Below are 27,934 nucleotides of genomic sequence, written 5' to 3'. Positions count from 1 at the left end.
TGGCAAGCACAGAGTCTTTATTTTACACAGCTCCAAAGAGGACTTTAAGTGAGCAGCCAACAAAATTTATCAGAGGAAGTGACAGCAAAGGTAACTGGCTCAAGTCCCTCTGTCTATACCATGTACATTGCATGTCTGAGCACCTTGTGTATCTGGCTTAAGTGAAGGTAAGGCATTTTAGATTGTGCAAACAAATCTGTGGTCAGAAATGGCTACTTACATGCATCACACTAAATGCACAACCTGACATTATTTGATCTGCAATCAAAGTTTTCTCAAGCAAAGATGCACATGAACAATGACAAACAATACAGAGCAACTTGGCAGAGAATGGCTGTGCAGAACAGTGCACACTGATCAAGAGCCCCATGCGGGAGGAGCCTTCCCAGTGGCAGAGCCGGCTAGGAAGGTGAGCAGCAGCCATGTCCAGCCACCTCGACTTCCTTCCTGCCTTCACTCTAAGTTGAGCAGCTCCACGTCAAAGATGAGGGTGGCATTTGGAGGGATGACACCAGGATGGCCCGTGGCTCCATACGCCACATCAGGAGTGCAGGTCAGCTTCGCCCTCTGCCCCAAGCTCATCTAGCAGGGATGGGGGCAGATGGGGAGAGGAGAAAGAGGACCCAGCTTGATTTAAAAGAAAAAAGTGAGATGACTATGGCATTTTTTTTTTTTTTTACCAAACCATCTTCAGGTCTTCATCTGCAGACCTGAGATGAATTTTATATGTGGCATGATAAAATTATGTTCACAGCCCTAACAAATGTAGGTTTTGCCTCAAAATAGAGACTTGCCAGCGGGTAATTCTAGCTACTCAGGACCACAGTTCAAAGCCAGCGGGAATAGGAAAGTCCATGAGAGTCTTATCTCCAACTAACTACAAAAAAAAAAAAGCTGGAAGCAGAATTGTAACTCAAGTGGTAGAGCACTAGCTAGCCTTGAGCAAAAAAGCTCAGGAACAGCATCTAGGTCCTGAGTTCAAGCCCCAGGACTGGCACAAAAATAAAGCAAGAGAGGATGCAGTGTCTTGATTCTTGACTACTTGACCAAGTACTCTCAAATTCATTCAACAAGCATTGCTGGTTATCCAATTAGTGTGTGACCAGACACTTCAACTTAATCATAACTGCTCCTCCCTCTTCCAAAGAAGCCAGGAGGAATTGTATAAACAACATTCTGACATAGTTAAAAGGAGAGAGGAGCCAGGCACCGGTGGCTCAGGCCTGTAATCCTAACTACTCTAGGCTGAAATCAAGGATTGCAGTTCAAAGCCAGCCTGGGCAGGAAAGTCTGTGAGACTTTTATCTCCAGTTAACCACCAGAAAACTGGAAGTGGTACTGTGGCTCAAGTGGTAGAGCTCTTGCCTTGAGCTGAAGAGCTCAGGGACAGGGCCCAGGCCCATAGTTCAAGCCCACGACTGCCCCCCCCCCAAAAAAAGGGGGAGAAGAAGTTCATTAAAGAAGTTCAGGGACTAGAGGTCACAGCAAAATGGTAAGGGCTTAAGAGAACAGCTTGGATGGAGTGTCTTATGACCCACAGACAGACAAGGAAGGATGTGTGAGCTAGGGCTCATCACAGCACGAGCCAGGCGCTGGTGGCTCACATTTATAATCCTAGATGCTCAGGAGGCTGAGATCTCAGGATTGTAGTTCGAAGCCAGCCTAGGGAGAAAAAGCTGTGAGATTTTTATCTCTAACCAGCAAAAAGCCTAGCTGGAGTTGTGGCTCAAATGACAGTGCTAGCCTTGAGCAAAAAATCCAAGGGAAAATACTAAATCCTGAGTTTAAGCCTCAGTACTGACTAAAAGGTACAATTAACTCCGCATTGGTGAGACAATTGATGACATTTGAAAGTCAATTTTTGAATTTCAAATAATTCAAAAATTTGAATTATTCATTATTCTTTCGATGTTCATATTCTGGGTTTGATTAGTGTATTACAAGTTAAAAAATGGTAACATATTGTATTATGGTTAAATAAGAAGTTAACATTTGGGAAAGCTAGGTTCTTCGTACTATTTTTGTAATTTTTTTCTTTGGTTGGTGGTGGGGCTTGAACTCTGAGCCGGGGCACTGTCCCTCAGCTCTTCAACTCAAGGCAAGCATTTTATCACTTGTGCCACAGCACCACTTCAGGTTTTCTGGTGGTTAATTGGACATAAGAGTCTCATGGATTTTCTGGCTTAGGCTGGCTTTGAATCAAGATCCTCATCTTAGGCTCCTGAGTAGCTGGGATTACAGGTGTGAATCACTGGCTCCCAGCTGCAATTTATTTATTTATTTTTATTTTTTATTTTTTTGGGTCCGGTCATGGGGCCTGAACTCTGGGCCTGGGCGCTGTCCCTCAGCCCTTCAGCTTAAGGCGAGCGCTCTACCACTTGAGCCACAGAGCCACTTCCGGCTTTTTTCTTTTCTTTTTTGCTTATGTGGTGCTGAGGAATCGACCCCAGGGCCTCATGCATGCAAGGCAAGTGCTCTATCACTGAGCCACCTTCCCAGCCCCTGCAATTTATTTTTAAGGCTGAAACTATTTTTTTAATAACAGTTTTATTTTATTGTATGTATGTATTTATTTTTGCCAGTCATGGGGCTTGAACTCTGGGCCTGAGCGCTGTCCCTGTGCTCTTCAGCTCAAGGCCAGCGCTCTACCACTTGAGCCACAGCGCCACTTCCGGATGAAACTATTTCAAAAAAAGTTGAAAGTATTTCTTGGCCTATCCCACTCTAATTCTGCTGTCTTGGGCCAGTAACTGGTTGGCCTTCTCAGTAGCTCAGAGCTAGCCTAGGGAGAAGTGCCTGGTATGAGAAGCCCCCAGGGCACAAAGGAATTTACAAGGTTATGGAAACTAGTAGGGGCGGACAGAACCAATAGTAAACACTAGGTGGCACTGCCCTGGCAGTAGAGTCAAAGCAATGGTAGTATGAAGGTAGAAGGCAAAGAACTGATCCCAAGTCCCCAACTCCTTAAACTTAATTTTTTTTTTTTGGGGGGGGAGGGTCCAGTCGTGGGGCCTGAACTCTGGGCCTGGGCACTGTCCCTCAGCTCTTCAGCTCAAGGCTAGTGCTCTACCACTTGAGCCACAGCAACACTTCCGGCTTTTTTCTTTTTGCTTATGTGGTGCTGAGGAATTTAACCCAGGGCCTCATGCATGCAAGGCAAGAGCTCTACCACTGAGCCACCTTCCCAGCCCCCTTAAACTTCTTGAGTGAGTATACTCATCCTACCTGGGCTGCACCCTCTTCAAAACCTTTAATAACTTCCTGCTTGCCAATTCTGAACTTGAAAGGTTTGTTTCTGTCTCTGGATGAATCAAATTTCTTCCCATTTTGGAGCATTCCTGTTGAAGCAAGAATAGGGTAGGAGAGAGATATGGCTATGAGTTAACATGCTGAGATCAAACATGTCTAAAATGGAATTCCTTTTCTGCACAAACTTTCTCTTCTTCCTGACGGTTTCCATCTGCAGTATTAATTGCCCAAGCAAGAAAACTCTCCAATCCCCACCACCTACCGCTAACTCTTATCTCCTTGGAATCTGCCTTATTTCTCCACTGGCTACCAGATGAGAATAAGACCCAAACACTTCTTGTTGCTCATAACTGAACCACTTACAACCATCACTCTTCAGTCTTACCAAGTTACCAACATATTTTTTTTACCTGTGGGCAGGGAAAACGTCCACTGTGAAACCCAATGGATTTTTTTTTCTTTTAAACATAAACCTGATAGTATTACTACCCCTGCTTAAAACACTTTCATAAACCCTCAGGGTAGAATCCAAATGTTTACATTCCATAAAGGCACTTCCCAGTCTGGCTTCTGCCTGTCTAAGCCCTCTCTACGATTTCTCTTCCCCTGTATCCTATTTAGATCACACCTTTCTCAAGTTCCTCTGCACTTTTTTAGCTACTTCCTCCATGTATTTTTCCCACGAAGTATTCCAGCTTGATGTTGAGTCTTCACCTAAGTTTTTCCCAAAATACAAAGCCCAAAGTCACTGCCCAAAGGACCTGTGAGGTGGCTAAGAGGATCAGGGATTGGTTACAGACCCTACACAATGCCTATTTGACCCCAGGATTCCCAGCTGTTGTCTCCCAGCAGTGTGGAGCATCTATTGCTCTCTAGCTACAGATGCCTAGTCATGTGTGTGGTGTCAGTCTAGTGCCCAAGGACCAAGAGCATCTTTCCTGTATTTACTTCTTATGGTGACTCTCACTCAAAGATCCTATCATTTGTAACTCATTTTCTTCTATGACTTCTTCCTCAGCTACTGGACCCACCACATAATGTATTTGGGGACCACAGAAAGACTTGGCATCTAAATTAAGAGACTGAGTTCTGACTTTAGTCTGGTACTTACTCATTGTGTGATACTGGGCCAACCATTTCCTTGGTCTGAGCCTGATTTTCCATATTTAACATAGAAGACTCTGCCAGCTTAGTGTCTGAGCATCTATGATTTCTCTTCTGAATTCCTACAATTTAAATGTGTACTAGAGAAAGAGTCATATTTACCTACCTTCTGGGTAGAATAAATTGGACTCTTGCCTTGGGTTCTAAATGAGGCAAAGGAGAAAACGCTCTGGCTACCCAGTGATACACACAGATGGATGTTACAAAGATGAACTGCAAATTCATGCATATACACAGGTTGCTATGATATTCAAGTAAACAGAGATAATTATGCATGCTCACATGTACTTATGCATACACACTCAAGATTAACACCATGCTGGTCAAACAGATGCTAAGAAAATATTTAGATACACAGATCTACATACATTCATAGAGAAGTACTTGAACAAATACACACATGTGTATACACACACACACACACACACTCCATTGAGAGACTTTCTCATTCCCCAATATCTTCAGGTTTCATGTGACTAAGTCAGCTTAGGATGTGTATACTTAGCTATTACTGCAAGTTCAGCTAAAACCACATAGTCCATGATCAGGACCAGACATACAGTTACTTCACTTGGCAAAGATACTACTGCAATGCATCAAATAATGACTTTTTTTTTTGGGGGGGGGAGTGGGTGCTGGTCGCTCACACCTGTAATACTAGCTGCTTAGGATGCTGAGACCTGAGGATCACAGTTTGAAGCCAGCTGGAGAAGGAAAGTCTATGAGATTCTAATCTCCAATTAACTACCAGAAAACTGGAAGTGGAGCTATGGCTTAAAGTGGTAAAGCACTAGGAGCCAGGCGCTAGTGGCTCACGCCTGTAATCCTAGCTCCTCAGGAGGCTGAGATCTGAGGATCGCGGTTCAAAGCCAGCCCGGGCAGGAGAGACTGTGAGACTCCTATCTCCAATAAACCACCAGAAAACCGGAAGTGGCGCTGTAGCTCAAGTGGTAGAGCGCTCGCCTTGAGCTGAAGAGCTCAGGAACAGCGCTCAGGCCTTGAGTTCAAACTCCATGACTAACCAAAAGGAAAAAAAAAATACTTTTTTTAAATGAATGTTTCTATGTCAACTATATATCTATACTGAATATGAACTCCTCCCTACCAAACCACACATACAAATCAATTCCAGGTGAAGCATATGTCTACATTATGAAAACAAATAACAAAAGTTTCAGGCTTGAGATGTAGCTCAGTGGCAATATGCTTTCATAGCATGCAAAAAACTCTGAGTTTGATCCAAATAATACCACTAATAAAGTCTGTACGAAGGGCCAGGCACCGTGGTGCACTCCTGTGTAATCCCAGCTACTCAGGAGGTAGAGGTAGGAAGATTGCATTTTGAGGCTAGTCCCCACAAGATGTTGAGATCCAAACTTAAAAAGCCAAGGGGTTAGCTGGGTGCTGGTGGCTCACATATATAATCGTAGCTACTCAGGAGGCTGAGAACTGAGGCTCATGGTACAAAGTCAGCCTAAGCAGGAAAGCATGTGAGACTCTTATTTCCAATAATACACTCAGAAAACAGGAAGTAGTGCTGTGGCTCAGGTGGTAGAGTGCTATCCTTGAGCTGAAGAGCTCAGGGACAATGCCCAGGCTCTGAGTTCAAGCCCCACGACAGACAAAAAAGCCGAGGGGCTGAGAGTGAGGTAGAATGCTCACCTAGCATGCATGAAACCTTGGGTTCAATTCCTCAGTACCACATAACCAGAAAAAAACAAAAATGGCACTGTGGCTTAAATGGTAGAGCATTAGCCTTGAGCAAAAGGAAGCTCAGAGACAGTGCCCAATCCCTGAGTTCAAGTCCCAGAACCCTAGATATATGGCTAAGTGATAGGGTGCTTGTCAATAGCAAGAGAAGGCCTTCGATTCAAAGCTCCAGAACCACACACACACACACACACACACACACACACACACACACACACACACACACACACACACACGCACACACACGCACACACAAAGACAGAAAAAGAAGAAAAGGCCAGTCCAGTATGGTAGTTCATACCTGTGATCTCAGCTACGCAAGAGGTAGAGGTAGGAGGATAGGAGGATTACAGTCTAAAGCTGACTGTAAGAGTAGGAGACCCTACTGCAAGGAATAAAAAGCTAAAGCCAAAAGGCTGGTAACCATGGCTTAAGTAGTAGACTTGCTAGCAAGTGCAAAGCTCTAAGTTAAAAAAAAAAAAAGTTCATGGGACTCATCTCCAATTAACCAGTGAAAAGCCCAAACTGGAAGTGTGGGTCAGGTAATAGAGAGCTAGCCTTGAGTGAAAAAAGCCAAGCAAGAGTATATTATTACTAGATGAGTGCTGGTGGCTCATACCTGTAATCCTAGCTACTCAGAAAGCTAAGATTTGAGGATCATGATTTAAAGCCAGCCTGGGCAGCAGAGTCCATGAGATTTTTACCTCCCATTAACTACCAAAATGCCAGATAGGAAGCTATAGCTCAAAGTGGTAGAGCACTAGGATTGAGTAAAAAAAAAGCTTAGGGACAGTGCCTAGGCCCTGAGTTCAAGCCCCAGAACCAGCACCAAAACAAAGTAGGACTATGAGTTCAAGCCCCAGTACCAGCACAAATTGTTTTTAAGCCTTCATTGAGGCTGGGGTGTGGCTCAGTGGTAGAGCAGTTGCCTGGTATGGGTGAGGCCAGGATTTGAGGCTTAGCACTCAGCAAACAATTTCAGGAGCTTGAACATCTTCAATTATGTATTCCACTTTTCTTTCTTTCTTTCTAGTCATGGGGCTTGAACTCAGGGCCTGAATCCTGTTCCTGAGCCTCTTTGTGCTCAAGACTAGCGCTCTACCAGTTGAGCCACAGTGCCACTTCCGGCTTTTTCTGAGTAGTTTATTGGAGATAAGAGTCTCTCGGACTTTCCTGTCTGGGCTGGCTTCAAACCTCAATCCTCAGATCTCAGCCTCTTGAGTAGCTAGGATTATAGGCGTGAGCCAAGGGCACCTGGCTTTGTACTCTACTTTCCAATGTATGTATTCAAATTTTTAAAAAATTTTAAAAAGCTTACCAGAAGCTCCATATATAGTTTCCTGATGTGTTTGATAAGACTGTCTCTTGCTAAACCACAGCCACTGGTAGTTGATGGTGTTTAAGGCACATTGGCTGCTCTGTGCATATATTGTGAAAAGACTTTTCGAAAGGATGCTGTGGTTTCAGTAACTTGATAAACACTGGTCTGTCCACAACATGTAGAACAGATAAATCAATTACCCAGGTCAGAGGCCCAGAGGCCTTATGGTAATTAGGCCACATCACTGGGAGATAAAACACAGCTCCAGCCCACTGACATCAGCGACTGGTGACCCAGCCGTTGAGAAATGGCCACAGTGTCTGCTAGCGCCAACCCGGTGCTTCACACTGGCCCAGAGAACTGCTAAAAATGGCCCCACCTGAATACACCTCAGGAATTGAGCTGCCTTTACTGTATGCTAAATAGTTATCACCCCCCCCAAGAATTTGCCATATTAGGAAGCAAGGTCACAGGCACAGCCCTTACACCTCTTGGAATAAATATCTGCTTGTGAGCTCCCTGCCAGCGGTCCTGGAGAACTCATCTAGAATGGCTCTTGCCCTACCTGGCTTTAGATACACAGTATCCAAGTGGGTCAGAGAGTGGTGGGGCTCTGCTCTGAGCTCCTGCAGCCTCCAAGGCAAGCTCTGCTGTCACCCCACCCCTGGCCGGGGCCTCCTGTGACTTGTCTGTTTCTTCCCTGGCCACTGCCACAACCACAATGCAGGTAGGGAATCTCTCTTGCTCATCTTTGTGCCCCCAGGACCAGCCCAGCACAGATGGTGCCCAGTAATAGTAGGCTAATTTGAACTGTGTATTTCTTTTCTCCTTTCTTTTTTTCACTTCTTTTCTTTTCTTTTTCTTTCTTTTTGAGATGGTGTCTCACTCTGTAGCCCCAAGTGGCCTCAAATTTGCAGTCTTCCTGCTCAGCCTCTCGAGGGCTGGAATTACAGGTGTGTACCACCATACCCAGCTGAACAGTCTGATTCAGAAGAGAAAGGAAATCTTGAGGAGACCAACCTCCTTTTCTGGAATGACACTATAAGGAGAAAAAGGGAGGATGGGGGCTTTCTGAGCCTCCAGAAAGAGTTCCAACCATCAGACAGAACCAGGAGGCTTCAGACAACACCTCACTTACCACCTTGTCTGTAGTGAGTTAGGGGGATGTGACAGGTTTGATTTCAGCGGAGGCTGGCACCACAGATTGCCTTTGCAGGTGGAGAGAAGTGGGCTGGTCACAGGGAGATCTGGCTACCTTGGGCTTCTGGCCTGGAGAGGAGCTTACAGGATAGGCCTGCCTTGGGAGGGGTAGGTCTGGGGCAGGGCTAAGGGAGGAAGGCCTACCTGTGTAGTGTACCACGCATGTCTGGCCCTTCTTGGGGAAAGTCCTTCCTGTAAAGAGAAACCAGGCAGATGAAGAAGTAGGGTATTAGAAAAACTCACCTGAGACATTCAAGTGTGATCTCAGGCCCACATTCCCCCCCTGCCATGGAGATGCCTGTGACCCTGCTTCTGCTCTGTGCCTTGTATGAGCCAGAACAGGTCACCTCACTTTCTGATCTGGATCTGAACTTTATGCCATTGCCTTCCTCAACTTCCCAGTTTCTGCAAAAGGAAAAAAAAGAAAGTTTTTCCTTTTACCTTCCTTCATCTACTCCACAAGCATTCATGACCATCCTACCATGTGTCAAGCCAGAGATACAAAGCAATGGATAAATACACACATGAATTCAACAAGAAGTTAGTGCTAGATCTTGGTGACTCACACCTATAATCCTAGCTACTCAGGGGCCTGAGATCTGAGTAACATGATTCAAAGCCATCCCGGGCAGGAAAGTCCATGAGACTTATCAATACCAAAAAGCAAGAAGAGCTGTGACTCAAGTGCTAGAGCCTTGAGCAAAGCAGCTTATGGACAGTGCCCCATCCCTGACTTAAGCCCCAGGACTGGCACAAAAAGAGGAAGAAAGAAGATGTTAATGGTAACATATAAACCATTACAACTGCTTATTGAGTACCTACTATGTCCTAGGCCTGCCTGATCCCAGGAAGCACAGCAGTGATTAAGTTCCTGCTCTTCTGGAGTTTACATTTTAATGGAGGGAGACAAACAATCCTTAACTCTAGAAGACATATGTGGATTGTCGTAAGTCTTCTAAACAAAATAAATATAACTATGACTTTAAGACACAATGAACCAGTAATTTTAGAAAAGGCAGTCCAGCCGGGTGCCAATGGCTCACACCTGTAATACTTACTACTTAGGAGGCTGAGATCGGAGGATGGAGGTTCAAAGCCAGCCTGGGCAGGAAAGTCTGTGAGACTCATATCTCCAATTAACCACCAAAAACCTGGAAGTGGCACTGTGGCTCAAGTGGTAGAACTCTAGCCTTGAACACAGAAAGGCTCAGGGACAGGGCCTAGGCCCGGAGTACAAGCCCCAGGACCAGCCAAAAATAAAAAAATAAGAGGCAGTCTAGGAGGAGCTCTTAGAGGAGGTGATGCTTGAACTGGGACTTGAGGGAAGATGGAAGAACCAGTGCACAGACTTCATGGAAGAAAGGACTGGAATATTTGCACAATCAAAGAAGGCTTGGGGACTGAAAAGGAGAGGAAGAGGAGAAGTGGGGCTTACAGTGCCAGACTGAATACTACATGCAACAGGAAACCAGCCACTAGAGGGTTGTAAGCAAGAGAATGACATAATCTGAATTAAGATTTTATAAGATCACTCTGGCTGCTGTGTGTGGGACGGACGGCGAGGCATCTGTTGCAATAATTCAGACAAGAAATCAATGATGGCATGAATTAAGATGGTGGCAGAAGAGAGAGTACAATAGATTGGTGATGTATTTTGGTAGTGGAGCTAACCAGGCATACAAATGGATTGAAGATGGAATTCAGGATGGGGGGAAAAGGCAAAAAAAACAAACAAACAAACAAAAAAAACCCAAGAACAATGTTTAGGTTTCCAGTTTGGGCAGCAGGGATTTGTGGTGGGACTCTTTCCTTTGGTGGGGAAGAACAGAATCATGAAGTTCTTATTAGATATCAGAATTTATAAGACAAGAAGTCTGTACTGAAGGGACGCATTTGAGTGGGATTTAAAGCTATGGAGGGAAGCTGAGCCCAGTAGCTCATGCCTATATTCCTAGCTACTGAGGAGGCTGAGATCTGAGGCTTCAGGTAGCCTAGGTAGAGACTCTTTCTTCTAGTCACAAAAAAGGGGGTAGGAGGAAGTGGAGCTGTGGCTCAAGTGGGAGAGCACTAGCCTGGAAAGGACACAGCAAAGGGATAGTGCGTAGGCCCTGAGTTCTAGCCCCAACACTGGCACAATAAATAAATATTGGGGGCTGGGAAGGTGGCTTAGTGGTAAAGCGTTTGCCTTGCATGCTTGAGGCCCTGGGTTCGATTCCTCAGCACCCATAAGCAAAAAAAAAAAAAAAAAAAAAAAGCCAGAAGTGGTGCTGCGGCTCAAGTGGTAGAGCGCTAGCCTTGAGCTGAAGAGCTGAGGGGCAGCGCCCAGGCTCAGAGTTCAGGCCCAGGACCGGACCCAAAATAAAAAAATAAATAAATATTGGGAGCTTGGTAAGGCAAACAGCATAGCCAATATTTAAAGGCTGGCAGAAGCCTGGCAAAGGGACATCCAAGTGAAAAAGCATCACAGAGCCATAATGGTACAAACGACAAGGGAAATTGAGAGAGGATGTACAGGAATGAAATATGGGAGAGAAAATGACACACAACACATTTTCAACCGCCAAGAATCCAGGGCCAGGGATGTGACTCAGTGGTAGAACACCTGAATCTGATCCACAGCGAGGCCAAGAGGTTAAAAAAAAAAAAAAAGAAAAGAAAAGAAAAAAAGCCGAGTCCAGCCAGAATGGGAACCCTGTGTCACCCTGTAACCCAGGGTCCAGCACACAGTACATGTTCCATAAATATTTGCTGAATGGGTAGTGTGTTTAACTGCACTCAGGGAGGTTGGCGAAGCTGGAGGAGTCGGTGGGGGGGGGGGTGTAACTCTGCCAAGAAGAGGAGGGGAGTGAGGTGGGGCAGCCAGGCCAAGGATGAGGAGATGAGACTGAAAGTTGGGGAGCCAGTTCAGAGGCTGGGGGGCGGAATTGTTCAAGGCTCTGCAAGATGTATCTTGGCCCCCGTGTCAACGTGTCCTGAGTGGACAAAGAAGTGTGTACCCCAAGGGCAATCTGGGTAGGGGCTGGTCCTTCCAGATACCACTGCCTTTCAACAAAGAGGGCGCCTGGAGCCAGGAAACCTCCAATTCCTGGAGGGGGAGCAGGTGGTGTCAGGAATACCCAACCGGAAGTTTGCCTACCAAGTCCTGCGGAGATGGGGAACCGGGAGTGCGAATCGAATTCCACGGACGGAATCACGAAGTAACCATCCTTTGCACCTCACACCCCGTTACCTAAGGGCTTGGGAAGGTAGGAGGTGCCCACGGCCCCCGGACACCGAGCCGGAGCCGGGAACCGGGAGGAGCACTTGGGGACGAGCACGGCTGAGGGAGAGTTCTGTTTGGGACTCCTCCCTCTAAGGTATCCTAGGCCATCCAAGCAGGTGGAGCGGCAGGTCGCGGGCCTGGGCTTTGAGGTGTAACCGTGGAGGCCATGCGGGTGGACAGGATGGCCAGGGAGGCGGAGCGCGCCGGGGAGGATGGAGATGCAGGGGCGGGGACGGGGGCCGAAGGTCTGCGTCCAGCCCCCGGCGGGGGGAGAGGCCGTCCACGGGAGGCCTGGCGGGGTGGGGCAGGTTACTAAGGACCCCCCCCCCCCAGCAGGTCCGTCCTCCACCCCCGGTTTCCAGAGCTCGCTCAGCAAGGCAGGGAACGCGGAGCTGAAATCTGACCCTGGGAGATCGGCAGCCGCGGATAACCGAGCGCTTCCAGCGCGGGAGGCGGCGGCCCCGGGACCGGGGGGGGGGGGGCCGGGCCGCCGTCCCCCTGGGTGAGCCGGTGCCGAAGGGGGACGGGGACGAGGGTCTCCGGGGCGCCCAGGAGTCTCCTCGGGGTGTGCCTGGAGGGTCCCCGACCTCATCCCGCCCCCTCCCCTCGGGCGCCCCCACCCCGGCCACCTCGGAATCAGACCCCGGCCCGCGGGCTCCTCCCCCGGCCCCGCCGCCCGCCCGGTACCGTCTCCCGGGGAAATGGTCTCGATCTCCACGCCCATCGCGCTCCCGCAGGCCCCGCCTCCGGGGGGGTCCTCGCCGCTGCCCCGACCCCGGCTCCGGCCCGACCCCGCAGGAGCTCCGGGCTCGTCTCCCCGCCGCCGCCGCCACTGCAGAGCCGGAGGAGGTGCGGCTGGAGCCGGGACCTGCGCGGGGAGGGGCCACCGGCGAGGGGGCGGCGGGGTGGAGCCGCGGGGAAAGGTGGGGTGGGCCGGGGCGGGGCCCGGGGAGGGGGGCCCTGACGCGGCGGCTCTCCCGACCCCAGATCCCGACCCCACCGGCTGGGGTGGAGGGGGCCGTGCAGACGCCCCCGCCGCGACGCCCACTGTCTGGGCCGCACGCCTTTATTTAGCATCTACTCCGTGCTAACCTCCGGGGGCGGGGAATCAACGCCCAGCAGACTGGGAGAGAGCCAGCAGTTAAACCCACGCTTCAGCCAGACGTGCCCGACGCCGGGAGTCAGGGCACTGCGGAGGCCGGGGAGCGGTACCTACCTGACAGCTAGTGGGCTCCAGGAGCTGGGCGGGGGACGCGAGGAGGTCCCCGTGAAGGTTGACTCTCCCTCATCCCACAGCAGTTCTGTTCCACGCACTTGAGTTGGGGGGGGGGGCTTCTCACTTTTCAAAGCGAAGAACTGCTCCCTAGGGACACCCATTGACTGAAGACTAAACAACTGTCCCACCAAAACTAGCTGAGGACCCAGACAGAAGCAGCTCGGAGCAATGAGTGCTGTGGAAGATGGGAGCGAATTCTTTCACCTCCAAAACAGACCCAGGAATATTGAAAGATGCTTTCGCATTCATTCATTCACTCATTCATTCATTCGTTCATTCATGGAGCTGAAGATGGAACCGGACCTTCAGACTTGCTAAGCCAATAGGGGTAAACACTCTCTAGAACGAAATTTGCCAGAGGCAACATTTGTTTGAAGAACGAAGGGGAGTTTAAGAACCTTTGTGGGTTTTTTTTTTCTAGTCATTCTAACCTGCATTGTTCCAAGAATCCAAGAATTCCATCTCAATTTACTTCTGACCTATGAAGTGGAAGGTATGGAGAGAAATTTCTGCCTGAGCAAAGGCACCCAAAATGGATCCTTGAGATCTTTGAGGGGTTTCTCCTCCATTTCCCCATCCTTTACTCTTGCAGGAGGTTAGCTCACAGACAAAGCGGTCGGTATCCTTGACGGAGAGGACAGACTGGTGAGGATCTCAAATCCTCCATGAGTGCTTCAAGATGTGGCCCAAAGTTTCCAAGTAATGAAGCCTAACAGCCACCACTGGCTCTGACGACGAGCAGTATGTTGACAGTGAGTGTAGAACAGAGGTTTGTCATTTGAACAGGCCTACAGAGAGGGTTCTTTTCAATGCACGTTAAAATAAGTGCCTAAGAACATTGTGTTTTGTGTGTGATGAGAGGGGCGAATAGGAAGAGAGTCAAATTGATGGGATTTCCAAGGGGCTCCAAACTTCTTCCCTCCTTCAGGAAAGACCAAAAGTATTAAGATACTCTTTTGACTCTCTGGTTCCGACTTAGATCAAGAAAAAAAAAAAACGACGAGAAGTTGGAGAACGGGTTAAAACATTTGGGCGGAAGAAATTCAGGCTGATTTGCAATCGGTGGTTTGTAGAACTACAACTCCCAGAAATGCTTGCAACAAACTCAGAGCCTATTGGCCAGTTGGAAGGACACTTTCCTAACATGACACATCCACAAGCCAATCGTCAGGAAGCACTGCGGAGCCGGCCCCAGACTCCACTAACCAATCAGAGGACTGGGATGGAGGGGAAACTGCTGCTTCCGTTAGCTGCCCAGGATTCTTAATCTCCCATTCTGCGACCCCGTGGCTGCGTCGGGGACCCCAATGTTTCTGTGCGTGTGGGGGGGCAGCGAGAGTAAAGGTATTTTGTCTCCCGTGCTTGCTACCGGGCCGGATGTGGAGCGGCTGTGGGTGGGCGGGGAGAGCCTTGGGCGGCGCTGGGAGGATGGGGGCGGAGACGTCGAAGTGGGGAGCGTGGGGCGCCGCGTGGGAGCCGGGGGCGGCCCGGCCGGCGCGGGTTTGACCCGGGTCGTGTGTTTCCCGTGGCTCGAGGGCGCTCCTTACCCCTTACGGAGACTTTGGAAGTAAAACGCTTCCCCGCGCAGACTTGGCCGCGGCGTTTCGTGTAGTGGCCGGCCGCGTGTCCTCCGGAGTGCGGACTGTGAAATGGCTCCTGAAAGGAGTTGATCCAACTGTCAGCCGCGTCGGGACGCGCCGCCGTGCGGTCCGAGTGAAAGGTGTCACGGACGGGGTGCCGCGCGAATAAAGATGCCCAGGCCGCCGACCTGGGTGAGGCCCCTGCGCGGGCCCAGAGATCCCACCGGTGTAGTTTAACCGAGGCAGCAGTAACCGACTAGTCAATTCAGCTATAATCAATGACCTGTGTGTGTGTCCTAGGGCTTGAACTCATTCTTCCTCTGCCCTGGGGTTGTGTGTTGGCCCGGAGGCTTGAACTCAGTGCCTGGTGTGTGTATGTGTGTGTGTGTGTCCTGGGGCTTGAACACACCCTGGGGCTTGAACTCAGTGCCTGGTGTGTGTGTGTGTGTGTGTGTGTGTGTGTGTGTGTGTGTGTGTGTGTGTGTGTGTGTGTGTGTGTGTGTGTGTGTGTGTGTGTGTGTGTGTGTGTGTGTGTGCGCCTGGTGTGTGTGCGCCTGGTGTGTGTGTGTGTGGTGTGTGTGTGCCTGGGGGGTGTGCTTGGGGGGTGTGTGCCTGGGGTGTGTGTGTGTGTGTGTGTGTGTCCTGGGGCTTGAACTCATTCTTCTTCTCAAAGCTAGTACTCTTACCACTTGAGCCAGAGCTCCCTTTTCCTTTTATTTTGGTGGTTAGTTGGAAGAGTCTCAAGGACTTTCCAGTTCAGTTGTAGAGTGCTAGTAGGGGTAGGGGTAGGGGGAGTTCAGGGACAGCTCCCAGACTCTGAGGTCAAGCCCCAGGATGGGAGGAGGTGGGGGACATTATGTAGATGGTTGATAGTGGTGGTGACACATTTATAAATCTATTTAACAAAAAGAACTCACATTGCCCTTTTAGTCATGGGGACAAAAATAATACTGATAAATCATGATGTAATTTTAATATTTTATAAAAATAGCAACAAGAGCTGGACACCTGTGGCTCACACCTGTAATCCTAGCTACTCAGGAGGCTGAGATCTGAGGATTACAGTTCAAAGCCAGCCCAGTTAAGAAAGTCCGTGGGACTCTTATCTCCAGTGAACCACTCAGAAAACCAGAAGTGGTGCTACCTGGCTCAAGAGGTAGAACGCTAGCCTTGAGCTCAAGAGCTGAGGGACAGTGCCCAGGTCCAGAGTTCAAGCCCCATGAATGACAAAAAAGAAAGAAGAAATGCTACTGAGCTAAGTTGTAATATCTCAATAGTCACGTTGAAATCTAATAATTTATTAACTTTTAAAAGAATATGCTAAATAGTCTAACTTATAGTGAAAAATTGCTTAAGGTACATTTAATTTTGAAATTCAGTCAGTTGATACATGTGTCATCAAAGCTAAGAATAAGCCGGGCGCTGGTGGCTCACGCCTGTAATCCTAGCTACTCAGGAGGCTGAGATCTGAGGATCGAGGTTCAAAGCCAGCCCAGGCAGGAGAGACCGTGAGACTCCTATCTCCAATAAACCACCAGAAAACCGGAAGTGGTGCTGTAGCTCAAGTGGTAGAGCGCTCGCTTTGAGCTGAAGAGCTGAAGGACAGTGCCCAGGCCCACAGTTCAAGTCCCACGACCGACAAAAAAAAAAAAAAAAAAAAAAAAAAAAAAAAAGCTAAGAATAAAATGTAATAATAAAGACTGAAAGATAAAGTACAAAAACTACAGCTTTCTCATAGCTGACTTCTGAGAAATAGGCTGATAATAAAGAGCATGTCAACCAGATAACTTAGTGAAAGCATATTTTTTAGATCCAATAGATACTTATTAAAATTTAAACAAAATGTAATTCACCATGATAATATAATTCACAGTGATAGAAATTAAATAACATCACTACTTATAAAAATGCTAACATTGTTAGAAATAGCTCAGGATGTTGAGGTGTTGCATAGGAATAAGGACACTAACTTGAAAAGAACTGTGCAAGACAAAATTTACTTCTGCAGAAGGATGCACCATCAGCCAGAAATGTGGCAGAAGAGAACACAGAACTGGCAGGCAGGCTGCTTCCTTTTTATTCCTAACCCAGCAGGCCCTGCCCCTCTGCTCAGATTGGCTGAGCTCACGTTCACAATCTGCAAAAGGATGTAATTAAAATCCAAGGAACTTCTAACCAGGTGTCTTAAAGTGCAGCTGGAAAATAATATAACTGAAATGTAATTAGCAAGGGCCAAGCCACCAGGCTATAGCAGTAATTTTTTTTAGAAAAACAAGTCTCACAAAATGAACAGAAAGGACACAAACTAATAGGAAAAAGGCTAGGTGGCTCACACCTGTAATCCTAGCTACTCCAGAGGCTGAGATCTGAGGATCATAGTTCAAAGCCAGCCTGGCAGGAAAGACCATGAGACTCTCCTCTCCAATAAACTGCTTAGAAAAAACCAGAAGGGGCATTCTGATTCAAATGGTAGAGTGCTTTCCTTGAGTTGAAGACTTGGGGACAGCACCCAGGCCCAGACTTGAAGCCCCATGACTGGCCAAAAAAAAAAAAAAAAAACAATTTATGTGACATATTTGGGGGGGGAAGCAGTATACTGTATCTTTTTTTTGGGGGGGGGGTCCAGTCATGGAGGCTGAACTCTGGGCCTGGGCGCTGTCCCTCAGCTCTTCAGCTCAAGGCTAGTGCTCTACCACTTGAGCCACAGTGCCACTTCCGGCTTTTTTCTTTTTGCTTATGTGGTGCTGAGGAATCGAACCCAGGGCCTCAGGCATGCAAGGCAAGCGCTCTACCACTGAGCCACCTTCCCAGCCCCAGTATACTGTATCTTGAATTCAGGGTCCGAACATTTTACTTAGCTATTTAACTTAAGGGTGGTGCTTTTAACACTTGAGCCCACAGCTCCACTTTTGGCTTCTGAGTGGTTCGTTGGAGGTAAGAGTCTAGCAGACTTTCCTGTCAGGGCTGGCTTCAAGTAATGATCCTTAGCCTCCTGAGTAGCTCAGATTACAGGCGTGAGCCACTGGTACCTGCCCTGTCCCTTTTCTGGTGGTAGAAAATTTTATTGCCTCAATTCAAGATCTGAAGAAAGTTCATACATTTGCTCATTATTGCTTTGCAATCTCCTTTTATTTATTTTTTTTGGGGTCCGGTTGTGGGGCCTGAACTCTGGGCCTGGACGCTGTCCCTCAGCTCAAGGCTAGTGCTCTACCACTTGAGCCACAGAGCGCCACTTCTGGCTTTTTTCTTTTTGCTTATGTGGTGCTGAGGAATCGAACCCAGGGCCTCAGGCATGCAGGGCAAGTACTCTACCACTGAGCCACCTTCCCAGCCCTGCAATCTCTTTTTAAATTTGTATTTAGTTTCTTATTTGTGACATTTCTTCTGTCCTTGTATCCGCCAACAGTATTCGTCCGTGAGGGGTTCATGTTCTGTACTCTGGAAATGCCTGATAATTTGTTCCTTCTTAATCATTTCAGATAACCTTTGTCAGAAAGGATGGAGTTGGGAAAAGGAAACTTACTCAGGACTGGACTGAACATATTGAATCAAGCCATCCACCCAAGCCATGGCCTTGCCTGGACCGATGGGAGCCAAGTAGTCCTGACTGACTTGAAGCTTCACCGCGGAGAGGCCAGGTTCGGGGAATCCAAAGTTCTTGGAAAATTTGAACAAGTCTGTGGGCTTTCCTGGGCCCCGCCAGGCCTAGCTGATGTGCCCAGTCTCCTTGCTGTCCAGCACAAGAAGCGTGTCACTGTGTGGCAGCTGGGTGTTAGCACTACAGGCGCCAACCAATGGCCAATGTCTCAGATTTCGGAGATTAAAGAATCACTCCCTGTCCTTCCCCAGGGCTGTGTGTGGCACCCTAAAAACACTGTCTTGGTAGTGTTGACTGTACAGAATATCTCTGTTTTCCCTGACATTCATTTCCCTAATGGTTCCCGGATAAAAGTAGACATCAACACCCAAGGCCACATTCACTGCGCATGTTGGACCCCAGATGGGCAGAGGCTGGTGGTGGCCGTAGGCAGCAGCCTTCATTCTTACATTTGGGACAGTTACCAGAAGACACTTGACAAGTGCTCCTTCTGCCCGGTGTTTGATGTGGACAGCAGTGTGTGCTCCATCAGAGCCACTGTGGACTCCCAGATTGCTGTAACCACTGAGCTTCCACTAGATAAGCTCTGTAGGCTGAATGCAGCCGAAACCCTTGATGTCCCCCACAATGGGGAAGACACGGGTCCACCCGTTCTTCCAGTTGTTGGTAAAGGGCCCTGCGCGGATAAGGGAGCAACTGGTCCTGAAACAAAATCAGAAAACTCAGTGTCTCCTAATGAAATCTCGGCTTCTCCTACCTTTTCTGATCCCCTGGATCTAACTCATATACGATTCAACCGACCTACGTCTGAAAGAAGTCCCCTTATTTATCTCTCCAAAAAAGACTACCTGACAGGAACAGGCCAGGATTCTTCCCATTTGGTCCTTGTGACCTTTAAGAAGGCAGTTACTATGACCAGGAAAGCCACCATTCCAGGCATTCTGGTTCCTGATCTAATAGCATTTAATCTTAAAGCACATATAGTAGCAGTGGCTTCCAATACTTGTAATATAATTTTGATCTATTCTGTCATTCCATCTTCTATGGCAAACATCCAGCAAATTCAGTTAGAGAGTAATGAAAGGCCAAAGGGCATATGTTTCTTGACAGACACATTATTACTAATTTTGGTAGGAAAACAAAAGTCCACTGATACTGCATTTCTTCCTTCTTCAGAGTCCGATCAGTTTTTCATTCGTTTGATTGTTAAACAAGTGGTGTTGGAAAATGTGGGCAGAGATGAATCCTTAGTGGCATCCAATGAAAGCCAGAGTACCTACTCTGCTTTCAGTGCTCTGTGTAATAAAGCACATAGAGAAATGTTAAGTAACAATCTTTCCCCAGATGTTTGTCACCAAAACAGGGAGCCCTTATTCACAGCTGATGCCAGTTACCAGAAGGTGAGGCCTGGAAAAACCCTTGGTAGAGAAATCACCAGTCCCCCGTCCACTGTCTCCGAGGATCCCAGTGCCCTGGAAACACTCCGTAAGTTCTCTTGGATCTGGGCAACCTTGTCCAGATCCAGCAGATTGTCCGACCACGCCAGCATGCCAGTACCTCCCCATGTGCCTCCAAAAGAGAACTTACAAAAGGAAAAGGAAACCCATCAGCTCGCCAAGGAACTGGAGATTTTATCCAGGAAACTGACTGAAATGCAGCAGTATATTTTTGAGCTCATGGACTTTGTACGTGAATACATGAATACCAAGAAGAAATCCTCTCCAGTGTACCCGCTTTCCCAGGACCCCCCTTACGTTTACATCATTTGCCAGGTAACTGCTTCTTTGAGGAACAGCCATTTACATACAAGCCCCTATAGGCGTTGATACTGCCAAAAATACGTTAAGGAGGAAGAGGTGCTCTAATTGAAATGAACTGATGTGAGCATGTTATATATCTGATAGGCAAGTTGATATACCTTTACAGGTTGGTTGGATGTCAGCCTACAAACCAAGTCATACCAGTATACACCATGGTTTATTGTGTTTTGCTGTGAGAAAAATGAATGACCATACTACACTCTTGTAGTTTATATTTAGGAATATGTATGTGTGTGTACATATTAATTGTGTTCTTTCATTGTGAAAACCTTAAACCTTGCATAGTGATATATAGCTGTAATTCCAGCCCTTGGGAGGCTAAGGTAGGAGGATTGAGTTTTGAGGCCAGCCTGGCTGCAGAGGAAATTCAGGGCTGGCCTATGTGATTGTGAGATCCTGCTTCACACAAACAACAGAAAACTTACTTATTCAGGGCTGGGAAGGTGGCTCAGTGGTAGAGCGCTTGCCTAGCATGCATGAGGCCCTGGGTTCGATTCCTCAGCACCACATAAGCAAAAAGAAAAAAGCCGGAAGTGGCACTGGCTCAAATGGTAGAGCGCTAGCCTTGAGCTGAAGAGCTGAGGGTCAGTGCCCAGGCCCAGAATTCAGGCCCCAGGACCCGACCCCCCCCCAAAAAAAAAAAAAAAAAAGAAAAGAAAACTTCCTTATTCAGTGGAGTTATTCAGCTATCCATTAGGTTTAATACCATTATTTCTGTTGGATTGTTTTTCAGAAATGGAATTGTTTGTTGTTACTAGACTTCCTATCAGAGATTTACTTAACAATGCATCATTTTTTTTTTTTTTTTTTTGGCCAGTCCTGGGGCTTGAACTCAGGCCCTGGGCACTGTCCATGAGCTCTTTTGCTTGAGGCTAGCACTTTACCACTGGAACTACAGCACCACTTCTGGCTTTTTCATTGATTAGTTGGAGATAAGAGTCTCACAGACTTTTCTGCCCAGGCTGGCCTCAAAGCTTAGTCTTCAGATCTCAGCCTCCTGAGTAGCAAGGATTACAGGTGTGAGCCACCAGTGCTCAACAACACTACACATTTAAGACTACTTTTCTGAGGCGGGGAATGTGGTTTAGTGGTAGAAGACTTGCCTAGCCTGCATGAAGCCCAGCTTCGATTCCACATAAACAGAAAAAGCCGGAAGTAGCACTATGGCAGACTGGCCAAATAAATAGATAAATAAAAGACTCCTTTCCTTATCTCACCATTCTGAATGGATTAGAGTATGTTTTCACGTTTGAGGAGAAAAGAAAAAATTCATCTTAAGCCAAATGTAGTAACGCATGCTCATAATCATAAAATCAGTGTAGCTGTGACAGGCAGGCTGTGAGTTCCAGGCCAGCAGAGCTACAAACCCATTCCCTTCCTCCTCAAATCATCAATGCCAGCATACGGGCTGAGGTGCAAGATTGCTTGGCACCTCCTGGGTAACATAGACCATATCTCAAACAATAAAACAAATTTCCACCGGACCATCTAGCTCAAGCAAGAGTCTTATCTAAGTCAGTGATTGAGCAAGGTGACGCTTTCATGCCAAAATAGGGGAGCACAAGGGCTGGGTATCTGACAGAGGGAAGTACAAATAGGGTCACAGCCCAGACTCAAGGCCCTATCTTGAAAATAATACAAAAATGGATTAGTGGAGTGGTTCAAGTGGTAGAATGCCTGCCCAGCAAGTTTAAGTTTGAGTTGAATCCCCAGTACCACCAAAAAATTAAATTGAATGAATGAATAAATAAATCAAATCCATCCTTAGTCATTAAAAACTTTTCATATAGAAACATACTGCTCTACTTTTGGCCTTTTGCTGGTTAATTGGAAGTAAGAGTCTCATGTGCTTTTCCTGCCTGGTCTACCTTCAACCCACAGTCTTCAGATCACAGCCTCCTGAGTAGCTAGGATGACCCAGGTGAGCCGCCAGTGGCATCCAGCATTCACATTCTATTCTTAAGAAATAGTAACTTGATTATTTCTGCAACCAGTTCAACCACTTTTTTTTTTTTTTTTTTGAAGAAGCCTTGTTTCGTTGGTCCTGCTGAAAAAAGAGCCGTGCTTCTCTGCAATGGCAAGCTAAGACTCAGTGCGGTTCAGCAGCTGTTCGGTCTCTCCCTTGTCGAAATGCTGCATGGTAGGTTGAATTCAGAACCTCCCTCCCTCTACCATGTATTTTACACATATACATCATCCAGGGGCTTGCTAAATAGTGAACAAGTATTATTAACTATGTAATGTATATTCGGGCCTATTAGAGGTGTTGGAACATATAGAAAATGTGGTATCTTAGGAAATTTACATCCTTAGTGGAAAAATCTAAGTGTGTAAGTGGAAAAACTAGAAAAGAACTAAATAGTAAGGAAACAGAATGTCTCATATGTCTGTTGCACTAATTTTTTTTTTTTTTTTTGTCGGTCGTGGGGCTTGAACTCTGGGCCTGGGCGCTGTCCCTCAGCTCTTCAGCTCAAGGCGAGCGCTCTACCACTTGAGCTACAGCGCCACTTCCGGTTTTCTGGTGGTTTATTGGAGATAGGAGTCTCACGGTCTCTCCTGCCCGGGCTGGCTTTGAACCGCGATCCTCAGATCTCAGCCTCCTGAGTAGCTAGGATTACAGGCGTGAGCCACCAGCGCCCGGCTAATTTTTTTTTTTTTTTTTAAGAAAAAAGCTTACAGCGGGCTGGCAGCTCACACCCATTATCCTAGCTACTCAGGAGGCTGAGAGCTGAGGATTGTGGTTGGAAGCCAGCCCTGGCAGAAAAGTCCCCCATGAGACTCTTATCTCCAATTAGCCACTCAAAAACCAGAAGTGGAGCTGGGGCTCAGAGTGGTAGAGTGCTAGCCTTGGGCAAAAGAGTATAGGGACAGCACTGAGACCTTGAGTTTAAACCCCACAACCAACAAAACGAAAAGAAAAAGGCACTCCAGATTTATTTCATTAAAAAATAGTAGCAGCTCACTCCTGTAATTCTCCCCATTTTCTTTAGGATAATGAAGTTTGATGTCCCCAACTACTATATTCATTCAAAAAGTCCATATTTGTAGTCAACTTTTTTGTTGGTAGGCATTTCTTTCTTTGTAGCTTTGAGTAAGATATCCTACAATGCCAGTGTGTTCATTTTACTTTGCAGATTCCCACTGGATTATTCTCTGTGCTGACAGCGAAGGCTTCATCCCATTAACTTTCACAGCCACCCAGACAGTGGTCGTGAGAGATGGTGGCCTGTCCAGGGTAGGTGACTCCAGAGACTCCCACAGTGGGGATCCTTCACTTCAGATCCTTCAGGTCTTTGGAGACCTGACTTCCCCAAGCTGAGCTAGCCCTGGCTGTTCTCCTCATTTAGATAATGTGGCTGACACCTGTTTGCAGAGTGTTTACTTCATAGTTCTTCAGATGCAAACATCACAAGCAAGCTTTGAACTTTGGGCCCTCCCTGGTGGGGTTTGCACGGTTACTCAGGTGAGGCATCTTTGTTAGATGATTCTATAAAAGTGATTGTTTATTTGCTTATATATTTATGAGTGTGGTTTTGTTTAAGGGCAGAATTCCCAGAACAAAACAATACTGTGGGGAGATATGGATAAGGTTTAGTGGTTTTTCAGAGGCTTTGTCCCTCCTGCCTGAAGCTGGTTTAAAACTGTTTTAGGAGCATTACCAGGTAACTTGACATTGTTGTGTTTTTCTTGGCTTGAGGATGAGGGTAGGGATGCTGCTGGAGAGCCTGTGCTCCTGTGTGACCTGTTAGGAATCACAGGAGTGTGAGTGAAGCCACAGCTCTCCCTCCGCTCCCAGCGCTGCTCACATCTGGGGCAAGTTCTACTGTTCGTCTTTTCCTCTGAGATTTAAATCTAACTCTTCTACTTCCTTATGCAATTCTGTCCAACTAAGGTCCAGATACTGTAAAATACTGGCCCTGGGTATATTCTGAATGAAATTTCAAGAGATTTGACCCCTTTGGATTCTACTCGGGCTTGTACTAATGCTAGGAGACAATGCCAAGGGCTAAGGCACAGGTATGTGCTGTTGCCACTCATGATTTTTCTCCTCGAAGGTGGTGGTTTCATTTCATACTTTGGTGATTATAAACATTTCCTCTACTTCCCACACCCCACTCCTCAGCAGTAAGCCTCTTCAGTTATGACTTTATCTGTCTTGTTTGTCTGTCTGTCTTTCAGTGTTGAGGGGTGAACCCAGGGCCTTGTACATGCTAGAAAAATGCTCTACCACTGAGCTATACAATAGCACAGCCCAACTTGCCACTTTAATTTTGCTATGTTTCTTTTCCTTGCTTTCACATCTTAAAAGACCAACATAGAATCTATGAGAGAATGTATTTCTGAAAATTTCACTGAATCCAAGATAGTTCTAAAACATCAGTGTAGGGCTGGGAAGGTAGCTCAGCGGTAGAGTGCATGCCTTGTAAAACATCAGTGTATTATTCTTCTGAGTAAAATGCCAGAGCGGGAAGAACCCCGAATCCTTTTGGGTGGACGTGACACTTCCCAGCCTTCAAACAGCATCATGGATTTCCATTACTGCAGCATAGCTGATCGATCAGGGAGCAGCAAGCCAGACCACATCTGCGGATATGTTCTCTGAGCCATAGAGACTCCATTAGCAGAGAGATCGTCCTCCTTCCTTTAAAATTATCCAGGAAGGAAATATTTTGTTCCCTTGGGGGCTCCTATCTGTCTGTTACAGTTTATGAGGATGGAGCTAGGCTAGGAAAGAAGCAAGGAGCCATTTTGTGGTTCAAATGCATTAGACATCTGCTGGGGTAATGGAAGGGGAGGCCACTTGTCTGTAATCAGTGGCTTGAGAGTGGTGGCTAAGGACAGTCTGAGGTTTGTCTGAGGCTCCATTTGTGAAGGAAGCGTCTGGCTTGTGATGAAATGACAACTATTAAGAAGCCAGAAGAGGGGACTAAGGGGCCCTTGAGTAAGGTCAATGTGCATGTCTCAGGATGTATGTTACAATCACCTTTCTCAGTCCAAAGCCTCAATAATAGAGGCTGAAGTTGCTGTGAATGTTTTGATGCTATTTTCTTTGTGATTATTACTGGTATAGAGAAATACTCTTGCTTTTACTTATGTATAGGTCACCTTGATATTTCTTCTTCTGGTAGACACAGTCCAGAATATCAATTGTTTCAAAGTGAAATCTGATTCCTTAACAACTTTTATACACAACAGCATTTCCTTGGCCTCTACTGTTACTATGACTATTGGAACCATAGTAACGAATCCAGTATTTGCAATAATTTTTTGGAAAGAAGCACTAAATCTTTAAACTGTCATTTAATGTTACATTAAAAATATTTTGCATAAACAGAAGTATTATTTATAAATCTCATTTTACACCCACGTTTTTCTCAATTTTGGCTTAGTATTATTTGATACAAGCTACACACACAATTTATACATTACTATATATTTATTACAAGTATATGTCGTACATATGGTATAGAATAGCTTAGTAATATACTGAACTATATACCACCTAATTTAATAAACTCTTCAAGCTCCCTGAGTGTCGCTTTTTGATCCTGTCTGCATAGCACCGGAGGTAACTAGTGTTTTGATTATTGTACTTGTTTCTTCATTCCTTTTCTTGCTCAGGGATGGGGTTTCACTACCACATTTTGCACACTGGCTGAAACATTATAATGTTTATCTTTCTTCACTTTTTTTTTTTTCTTGTCGGTTGTGGGACTTGAACTCTGGGCCTGGGCACTGTCTCTGAGCTCTTCAGCTCAAGGTGAGTGCTCTACCACTTGAGCTACGGCACCACTTCCAGTTTTCTGGTGGTTAATTGGAGAGATAAGAGTCTCACAGACTTCCTGCCTGGGCTGGCTTTGAATCATGATCTTCAGATCTCAGCCTCTTGAGTAGCTAGGATTACAGACATGAGCCACCAGCACTCAGCTTTTTTCTTCATTTTTAAGCTTTATAAAAATGGCATTGAGTTGTCTACAATCTGTGGCTTGCTTTCATTCACTTACTATTATTTCAAAGAATAATCCTTGTTATGTGTGTATTACTTTACGGTTGCATTGCCACACTGATCTATTACTGTTATAGACATTTAGATTGATCCAGGTTTAATTTTTAAAATTAAAACCATATTGCTTTGGATACTCTTATAAATGTCTTTTTGTGAAAGGGTTTACAAAGTCTCTATAGAGGCCAGACACAGTGGCTGAAATCTGTAATCAGAGGTAGTTGGGAGATCAGAGGATCAAAGTTCAGGGCTAACCTAGACAAAAAAGTTGGTGAGGCTTCATCTCAACCAGTGACTGGACCCAGCAGCACACACATATTATCCTAGCTTTGGGTATACATTATCCCAGTGACATGGGAAAGCCTAAGCAGGCGGAACACAGCCCAGGCCAGCCTGAATAAAATGAGCTAACAATAGCAATAATAGAGGACAGATAATTTTGAAAGACATTTTGAAAAAGTATAGATATGTGAGCAAAATTAACAGCATCGTTCATTCATTTGCAGTACTGAGGACTGAGCCCTCGGTGCCTGCACTCTGCCGTTGAGCCAACCCCCAGCCCTGTTTATTAGCTTTGATTTTTTATTTTTTTGCATTTTGTTTGTTGGATAAGGCATTGCTAATTTTGCCAGTAGTGATCTTGAAATCACAATCCTCCTTTGTACCTAGAAATTATGTGTTCATCACACCGAGCAATTACATACATTAATTGTACAAATTAATGGGGCTCACTGTGATATGCCACACAATAAACTATTTATAGATATAGCGCATGCAGTTTAATGAAGTATGATAAGAAATAACAAAAAAATTCAACATAAAATCTTTTTATTCTTATGTGTGTATTGCAGAGCTCAGTTGATGTGGGAAAGGTCTCAGTCCTCCATTAGCCTTTAAGTCATTGTGCAATCTATTGTGCATTTCCCTGCCCTTAATTTTGTGAAAATACATTTCCTAAGAAGTAAATGGTACCCAAAAAGCCAAGTAAAAGTTATGGTATCCTCCCAGGACAAGAAGAATACATGCTGTGCTTAATTCAAGTGATAAGAATTTCAGATTGTTATAGGCTTATGCCTATAATCCTAGCTACTCAAGAGGCTGAGATTTGAGGATCATGGTTTGAAGCTAGCCTGGGCAGGAAAGTGTGAAACTCTTTATCTCCACTTAACCACCAAAATAATAATAATAATAATAAGGAAAGAAAGAACGAAAAAGCTGGAAATGGAATTGTGGTATAAACTGTAGAGTGCCATCCTTGAATGAAAAAGCTAAAGGACAGCACCCAAGTCCTGAGTTCAAGCCACAGTACCACAAATTCAGTTTGAAAGGTGCTCTCTCTTTAGAAATTGAGTGTCATTAAGAAAACAGTGACGCGAGTCTGAATACTGAACTCTGTGCATCCTGAGCATTCTCAGGTTTCCCTTAACAGCAGTCTTGGGACCATATTCCACAGAATACCAAGGGCCTAAGTGTCCACCACCTCCCACTACTGCCATCAGTTATGATGCCATTGATGAGCTCCAAGTCATTTACAGAAAGCCTTGCCAGCTGACAACCAGGCCTTTCAGGGAATATTTCATATTCAATCCATAACAGCTATCAAGTTACATATTTGTTTTATTAAAGTTCTCCTGTGTTCTCTTCTAATCGTTTGTTAGATCTTACACTTAAGTCTTTAAGCCATTTTGAGTTGATATTCTGCATCTAGCTATCCACTTTTCCCAGCACATGTGCGCTACCACTGTGTGCC

The 27,934-nt window shown here is 46.2% G+C and overlaps 2 protein-coding genes across 11 annotated transcripts; one reads left to right on the top strand and one right to left on the bottom strand.

The window, feature by feature from the left end:
* Positions 1-14,873, bottom strand: Fkbp1b (FKBP prolyl isomerase 1B). Of its 6 annotated transcripts, none has more exons than XM_070025107.1 (4): positions 14,730-14,873; positions 8,789-8,836; positions 3,226-3,338; positions 1-582 (listed from the first exon to the last, which is right to left on the bottom strand). In XM_070025107.1, the coding sequence occupies exons 3-4, from the start codon at positions 3,334-3,336 to the stop codon at positions 454-456; spliced, it is 240 nt and encodes a 79-aa protein (XP_069881208.1). In that variant the 5' UTR covers positions 3,337-3,338; positions 8,789-8,836; positions 14,730-14,873; the 3' UTR covers positions 1-453. The 6 variants fall into 6 exon arrangements, with proteins under 6 accessions (XP_069881208.1, XP_069881209.1, XP_069881206.1 ...); XM_070025108.1 differs by lacking the exon at positions 14,730-14,873 and adding an exon at positions 12,594-12,815; XM_070025105.1 differs by lacking the exons at positions 8,789-8,836; positions 14,730-14,873 and adding exons at positions 8,888-9,049; positions 12,594-12,638.
* Positions 11,821-23,694, top strand: Wdcp (WD repeat and coiled coil containing). 5 transcript variants are annotated; one of them, XM_070025102.1, is made up of 5 exons: positions 14,416-14,526; positions 18,242-20,132; positions 22,206-22,320; positions 23,315-23,415; positions 23,528-23,694. In XM_070025102.1, the coding sequence occupies exons 2-5, from the start codon at positions 18,261-18,263 to the stop codon at positions 23,567-23,569; spliced, it is 2,130 nt and encodes a 709-aa protein (XP_069881203.1). In that variant the 5' UTR covers positions 14,416-14,526; positions 18,242-18,260; the 3' UTR covers positions 23,570-23,694. The 5 variants fall into 5 exon arrangements, with proteins under 5 accessions (XP_069881202.1, XP_069881200.1, XP_069881203.1 ...); XM_070025101.1 differs by lacking the exon at positions 14,416-14,526 and adding an exon at positions 11,821-11,841 and having other exon boundaries at positions 23,315-23,694; XM_070025099.1 differs by lacking the exon at positions 14,416-14,526 and adding an exon at positions 13,779-13,934 and having other exon boundaries at positions 23,315-23,694.
* The last annotated feature ends 4,240 nt before the right edge of the window (positions 23,695-27,934 follow it).

The sequence above is a fragment of the Dipodomys merriami genome, unplaced genomic scaffold, assembly GCF_024711535.1.
Source record: "Dipodomys merriami isolate MVZ:Mamm:240054 unplaced genomic scaffold, mDipMer1.0.p SCAF_17, whole genome shotgun sequence".
Classification (NCBI taxonomy): domain Eukaryota; kingdom Metazoa; phylum Chordata; class Mammalia; order Rodentia; family Heteromyidae; genus Dipodomys; species Dipodomys merriami.
Note: the sequence above shows the minus strand (reverse complement) of the source record. Positions and strands in the feature narration are given on the sequence as shown.

Coding starts and splice junctions, on each gene's coding strand:
- Fkbp1b (XM_070025108.1), bottom strand. CDS start 12,630: ATGGGCGTGGAGATCGAGACCATTTCCCCGGGAGACG. Junction 8,837..12,593: donor GACCATTTCCCCGGGAGACG/GTACCGGGCGGG, acceptor TTCTCTTTACAG/GAAGGACTTTCCCCAAGAAG. Junction 583..3,225: donor TTGAAGAGGGTGCAGCCCAG/GTAGGATGAGTA, acceptor CATCCCTGCTAG/ATGAGCTTGGGGCAGAGGGC.
- Wdcp (XM_070025101.1), top strand. CDS start 18,261: ATGGAGTTGGGAAAAGGAAACTTACTCAGGACTGGACTGAACATATTG. Junction 20,133..22,205: donor ACGTTTACATCATTTGCCAG/GTAACTGCTTCT, acceptor TTTTTTTTGAAG/AAGCCTTGTTTCGTTGGTCC. Junction 22,321..23,314: donor CCTTGTCGAAATGCTGCATG/GTAGGTTGAATT, acceptor TTTACTTTGCAG/ATTCCCACTGGATTATTCTC.